This window comes from Postia placenta (assembly GCF_002117355.1).
Source record: "Postia placenta MAD-698-R-SB12 unplaced genomic scaffold POSPLAscaffold_13, whole genome shotgun sequence".
NCBI classification, from domain to species: Eukaryota; Fungi; Basidiomycota; class Agaricomycetes; order Polyporales; family Adustoporiaceae; genus Rhodonia; species Rhodonia placenta.
In genome coordinates, this window is record NW_020169844.1 from 1,282,079 (window position 1) to 1,288,423 (window position 6,345).

The 6,345-nt window shown below is 54.1% G+C and overlaps 3 protein-coding genes across 3 annotated transcripts; 2 read left to right on the forward strand and 1 right to left on the reverse strand.

Moving 5' to 3' along the window:
* Window positions 1-666: 666 nt before the first annotated feature.
* On the forward strand, window positions 667-1,080 carry POSPLADRAFT_1151252 (hypothetical protein; the record flags this gene model as incomplete). The annotated part of the gene is made up of 3 exons (XM_024486510.1): window positions 667-747; window positions 811-906; window positions 1,021-1,080. Coding segments are annotated over 3 exons (237 nt in total), but the record flags the coding sequence as incomplete, so codon positions are not given.
* A 457-nt stretch (window positions 1,081-1,537) lies between these two features.
* Window positions 1,538-3,444, forward strand: POSPLADRAFT_1173393 (hypothetical protein). Its single transcript, XM_024488230.1, has 9 exons — window positions 1,538-1,586; window positions 1,636-1,689; window positions 1,742-1,870; window positions 1,920-1,965; window positions 2,014-2,088; window positions 2,137-2,213; window positions 2,268-2,301; window positions 2,403-2,456; window positions 2,515-3,444. Exons 1-9 carry the CDS (start codon window positions 1,543-1,545, stop codon window positions 3,274-3,276), a joined length of 1,275 nt encoding a protein of 424 aa, XP_024335923.1. The 5' UTR covers window positions 1,538-1,542; the 3' UTR covers window positions 3,277-3,444.
* A 329-nt stretch (window positions 3,445-3,773) lies between these two features.
* Window positions 3,774-6,239, reverse strand: POSPLADRAFT_1151389 (hypothetical protein; the record flags this gene model as incomplete). The annotated part of the gene is made up of 5 exons (XM_024486526.1): window positions 3,774-3,841; window positions 3,896-4,181; window positions 4,244-4,262; window positions 4,319-5,978; window positions 6,029-6,239. The coding sequence occupies 5 exons, from the start codon at window positions 6,237-6,239 to the stop codon at window positions 3,774-3,776; spliced, it is 2,244 nt and encodes a 747-aa protein (XP_024335924.1).
* Window positions 6,240-6,345: the final 106 nt, after the last annotated feature.

Below are 6,345 nucleotides of genomic sequence, written 5' to 3' on the forward strand. Positions count from 1 at the left end.
GCGAGCCATGCATAGTAAGCCACGCCGACGTCTCAATCTTCGTCCGTTTGTCGAGGTCTACCCCCGGCCCCGCCGCTATCGGCTCCGCAAACAATAGCATAGCCTCCTCAATCTGACCGTTTGTCATGGAGCTAGAAATGTGTACGGCGAGTTCCTTCTGATGGATATAACGTCCCTTACTGAGCATGACGGCGAGAGGACCAGGGAATTACAACAAGCGCCTACTACCTCATGATCCTCACTCAGTAGCCCGTCTCTGATCGGCTGCCCGTCGCCGTCTCTGCACCACTGCCGACTCCTGCCGCGAGCTTCCGCCCCAATTTGCCAAAATGTATACTTTGCGAGGGGAGGTCTATCAATATTTCTTTTGTTGTAGTTGTTGCCACAATAATAGTTTGCGTAGGGAACGTGGTCATCCGACATCGGCGATCGATTACCCCGATCGCCCAAGATTTGTTCCGAGTCTGTCAACGAGTGGCGCGGAGTGGGCTATGACTTCATCGACGTGGGGTTTCCATATAACACCTACAGTCTTCAATGTTTCTCCCTTCATCAAACCAGAGAACTCGACCACAAGCCATAGCTCGTTCATAATCAGCATGCCGGCAAGTAACCAGCGGGGTCGCCCCGCGCTGGTATGACTGACCATGTTGGCAACAGAAAGATATTCAAACAAAGGAAGGAGAGCCCATTGAGGTGGGAGACATGGTCGGAACACGCTTCCGAGGAGGGAAGCGCGAGGGCAAGGTATACGCTGCTGGCGTTTAGATCTCTAGCGAGGCTAGCGCTCCGCGCTCATGTCTCGCGCAGGTCGAAGCCGTGGTACAGAATGATCAGGAAGCCCAAAATGCGGACCTTGGAACGACTGTGAAGAACCCACCCAAGGTAGAAGTGGATGCGTTCTCCGTGCATTTACGTCTGTTGACATCAACAATCACCGTCAGGTTATTTTCACAGACCAGGCAGGTCGCTGGATCAAGGACATACTGGCCGATACTAACCATATCTGAACTTCATCAGCATGGACACAAGGTCGCACACAACCCGGGGACGCTATCGCACGGCGAAGATTCCGGGTGAACTTAACGAACTCTAAGACGAGTCTGTGAACCGCATATCGTAGTTTAAATTACTGTAGAATATAATTGTAGCAATCGTGCATGATTTCATCCGCGCGTTCGCCTCAACTTCCGGATCATAATAGCTGGCTGATATCTTCGACTGCCGGAAATTCGATCCCGATTCTGACGAATATGCTTGTCCTACCTTCTGCGACTGGATGCGGTATTGAGATAGCAGTCCAGACAATTTCAAAACCGAGATGTAGAGGTAGCTTGCCCTGACACGCGAAAGTTGGTCGGGAATGGACTCAATCGTGGACGCGGTGCCGCTTTGTGATGCGAGCGCTTGTGGACGATTGGCGTGATGTGAGATCGCTTGCCAAATCAGTGAGATCGGCACGTGTTGCCATGAACGAGCCTATTGTTCAGAGCCTTTCGTAACCTTCCTCTCCCTCTACCATCATCATCGCTCGTGCCCAGAATGCCTGGGGTACTTCATAAAGTGTCTAAGCGAACACAAAATCCGTATGCACGCTCCATTGGTAGTGCGATGAGTGTTCGCTGAATCTTGCAGTGATGTCTTCGGTCACATCCCCGGAATACCTGTGGGAGAGCGCTGGGAATCAAGGTAGGCCATTTCTCGCGTTGTGGCTAGAAGACACATGTTTTTACCGGAGCAGGCAAGCCTGCAGCGACGCTGCCGTGCACCCCGGAATACTGGCCGGGATATACGGTCGCAAAGACACTGGCGCGTTCAGCGTCGCGCTCTCGGGAGGATATGAGGACGATGTCGACTACGGATATAAATTGTATGTCATCCGCTCGTTTTAAATGCATATGATCTTACTGTATGGTCAGTACGTATACTGGATGCGGGGGACGCGACACTGGGGGCGACAAGAAGGCGGGCGATACTGTTAATCTAGTAAAGTTCTGCTGACTGAACCTGTAGGTCCCCCAGCTCCGAATGGGTCCTCAAGTGGTTGACCAGACATTCGAAGACAATCCGCGCAACATGGCATTGAAGGTAATTCGAACTTTCTGAGTCTGGCTGGCTTGACGTTCGCATCGGTAGGTGTCCTCCATGACGGGAAAGCCTGTCCGCGTCGTGAGAGGCTTCAAACTCGAGTCCGACTGGGCGCCTGCAGACGGGTACATTGTCTTCCTACCCCTTCGTTGCACTCGGACGTTCTGAAGCCTTGTTAGGTACCGCTACGATGGACTGTACAAAGTTATAAGAGTAAGTTTCCACATATAACCATTAGCGTTCATCTCCAATACTTTGCTGCGATGCGCCCCCGGTTATTCTCGCATCAGAGTTAGTATTAACAACCTTCGTAGGCATGGCGTGAGCAGGGCCGAGCAGGCCACCTCGTCTGCAAGTACGAATTTGTCGTACGTATTCTACCCTTTTCTGAGTCATTGTGAACCACATCTTAACTCGTTCTCATAGCGCCTCCCCGACCAGCCGCCCATTCCGCGTCGCGAGGGCAACTGGAAGCTCAAGCTGCCCAAGAATCGCAATGCGAAACGCCGGGAGACCACCCCGATCCCTGAGCCCAAGTTCGAGGGAATACCTGTGGCAGGTCCATCGACGGCTCGTAGCCGCGGTCCGCTGCACCCTGCTGTTGGCATAATCAGGCGGCCGCTACCTGTGAGTGACGAGGACGATGAGGACGACGACGTATACGCTTCGGAGACTCAGTCAGATGAGGACACGGTGGCCTCAGCGTCGAAGCCACACGTCGCGCATCGTGCACAAGTTGAGCTACCGCATCGTGTCGTTCCGGCTGGCTCTGCCACTGCTGCTCGCCGGGAGGACGCACCATCTATGGGCAGAACTCGCATTCCGGATGTCCAGGCTCGGCGTCCCATGCCACCCGGGGCACCAGTCCCCACGTCTGGCGCACGGCAGGATGCCCGAGAGTCTTCAATACTCCAGCGCACCCCTGATGTGCCGCGGCGTCCCTTGCCTGCAAGTGGCACATCTACGCAGACAGCAGTGCGGCCCTCGGTGCCCAAGCCTGCCGCCTCAACGCGCCGGCCACTGCCCCTCGTCGAGATAGCGTCGCCCCCCGCGCAGACATCATTCCCGTTGAAACGTACGATCCTGCTAAAGTTCAAGAAGTACCCCAAGCCGTCGACAGATGGCACGGATGGCGAGCCGTCGTCTAAGCGCCCGCGGGTGGACAGCAATGGCAATGCCCGTATTTGATGTAGTGTTTAACGAGCCCTATATTTACACCGTGCTGCGTGTTTTGTTTTATCCAAAAAAAGTGTAGCTTTTATGCGAGCATCACTCGCGAGGTGGCGGAGAACACCGTTCATGTACTAATTTCATGAAAGTCCCTTCAATTGCTACTTACGTGCTATGCGACATGAGTGGATTATGTGATACGCAGATGAGAAGATTGTAGAACGTCTCCGTGACGCATAATGTAAGCGCCAATATCCACCCCCATATGTACAGGTTCCTCATATACTACAGTTTGTGCTTTAGTTGAATGCAATGTAAGTAGAGGATGTATATGTGGGTGATAAACTGGTTAATACGATGTCTCCATAATTGGAGGGGGAGTAACAGCGACGACAGCAATGAACAGCAATGTGAGAATAGCGCAGAGGTGAATGCCCATAGAAACAGTGCAGCGTGTGGGTATCCTAGGTACAAGAGCTACGCGCCGATGCGAAGTGTTGAATCGTGCAGGAGGGTCAGAGGTCTACCAAGTTCAGTACACCAATGAGGACAAGGCACACTGAGTACGCGGAAGTCATATAGCCTGAACGGATGAAGTCAAACTGTGATGCTCCTTTCATAAATGGGAAAGACGTACTTGCAATCGTGAAGCCACTCGAGACGTCTCCAGTCGTCTCCGTGTAGATGACACCAACGGCCAAGGACAAAAAGACAAGGACCAATAGTAGCAGTCCGATTCGCGACGCTTGCCAGCGCTCGAGAAATTCGATGCTAAGATCTGGTCTCTGTATGAGAACTTGCATGAATTCACGACTGTCCTTCAGCTCGTCTGGGTGCTGCAGATAGTACCGCAGCCGCATTTGCCGGTGTCGGCTTACGCGTTTAGGCCCGACGCGCTGTGGGTAGACGAGCTTCTCGTCATGCTAGTGTAGCGTTCATCAGTGTCAGCGACATAAACCACCGAGGTCCACGAGGATTTACTGACTCGTACTAGAGTTATGGATCTGATCAGCGAGCGTTAGCATTCGTTGGTTCAACTCACTTGTGAGGATTGGCTCACCTGACACTCTTCAATGATGTCCATTTTCTCCAGGCTCGTAGCTTGTCATACGTCTTGCCCATCTCGCGGAAAAGGCCGGCATCGTCCCAAGTTGTATCAACAACCATTCTGATATGGGTGGACCCCCTGAAGGCCTTGACGAATAATCCTTGCATAGGTCCACCTGTCGCTGTGGGCACGCTATGCGGCGGTTGATCAGGTTGTATCACGACACTCTGGAATGGCGTCCCGACACAGAAGCCGGCCGCGGTAGCACAGTTGGGATGAGGAGCATGTTGGAAGGACGCATACGTCGAGTACTCAGGCGACGCTGAGGACGAGGACCCCACCATGGATACTTGGGCACTGTACCACGGGGACCTATGGGGCGTGGTAGCAAATGTGGCGACTGATGGATTTGGGTACGGGGGAGTTGTATACAGAGGTGTTGCAAAAGGGGTGCTGGTTTGGCTTGAGTAAGTCCCACGCTGTTGGGGAGGCAGCGCTGAATGCGACGAGAAAGGTGGGATCACAGGCTGGTAGAAAGGGCTTCCCGGTGGGGCCGGAGGCGAGACCAAGGGCGCCGAGGACGGAAACGGAACGGGAGACGCTGAGGAGTCAGTCCATAAATCACTGCCGTTGACAGCGGGGCTGAATCGTGGAGGAATGAAGTCTGCACTCTGCGACGAACCGGTAGCCGATAATGGTTGAGCAAATGTGGACAGATCGACCCGGCTTTGCATGGCGGCCGGAAGCGAGGCGATTTGTTGTGCTACGAGTTCGGGCGCTAGCGGGATATGCTCGCTGCCTCCCTGGGGAGATGGCTTGAGCAAGTCCCCGAGAGAAGAAGTTGATGAGATGTGCGTATCGCTTGAGCGATGGCTAGAACGAGAATCGGGCCGAGGGTCCTCAAAGGAACTCAATGCGGGTGAGGCTGAGCGTTCCGCAGAGCTGGGGGATTCAACGGACAGCTGAACATGGCTGTTGCACGGTTCTTCGGCTTCTGAAATTGTTGACAATCTTCCGGGGATGGGCGGGGTAGGCGACCCCTCGCCTGAGATATACTGAACATCAGGTGAACCATCTGAGATGCCCTCTGCCGACTCCGAGAATCGAACATTGTGGATTACGTTAGCAGCCGTCGACGCCGGGGGCCCCGAGCCTGGCGATTGAGTAGGCGACGTCGAGCGCGGCGATTCGTACAATGTGACATGCACAGTCGGTGACTGAGCAAGAGGGTGGCGTTGTTCTCGGGAGACATTGCTCGAAGTACGTATTGATGACGAGGACCGTGAGCCCGCAAGGGGAGGCAGGCTCTGCCCACGGGAAGGAGCGGTATCTCTGTCTGGAGATATAATCCTCTGCGGAATAAACCCAGGAGGAAGGTAAGGTATTGCATCTTGAGACTGAGGCAAGGAGACTGGGAGTATTGGTGGGGCACAGATTGTACCCGGAGAGTAATGAATCCAAGATCCGGGAGAGCTACTGTATGACCACTGCGAGTGGGGCGTTGCAAAGTGAGAACCCGACGAAAGTGTGTTCTGTCGAGAGTCGGCAGGCGTGGCATAGTATATGCCAGGCGTTGTATTTGGGGCTTGCAATGCGTAGTAGGTGGGAGATGGCTGGTGGTTAGTTGATAGCACTGGCGGTGGAGCGGGGGCGGTCTGAGTAGGGAATGACCCTAGGACTGGTAATCAGCCCAACTGTCAAGGACACGAAACACCCACTTACCGGGCATATGAATGGAGGACGGGGACGATCTGATTGGGACCTGAAAGAGAGCCTGGTTCACCTGCGGAGGAAATCTTTGGACTTGCGGTTCGCTCAGATATCCGGTGGGCTCAGCTGGGAAAACCCCCGGACGACCACGTTCAACCTCAGTCAGCAAACCAAGCATATCTGCTTCTGCATCTTGTTGAGCAACAGAAGCGTTGTTACCCATGGCGGAAGTGGATACAGGACGGATAGGATGGCAGATCGACAGGCCCAAGGAGCGGTGGTGTCAGGAGACAAGGAGAGACCCTCCGTCTCACGAGGAGCTGCCAGAC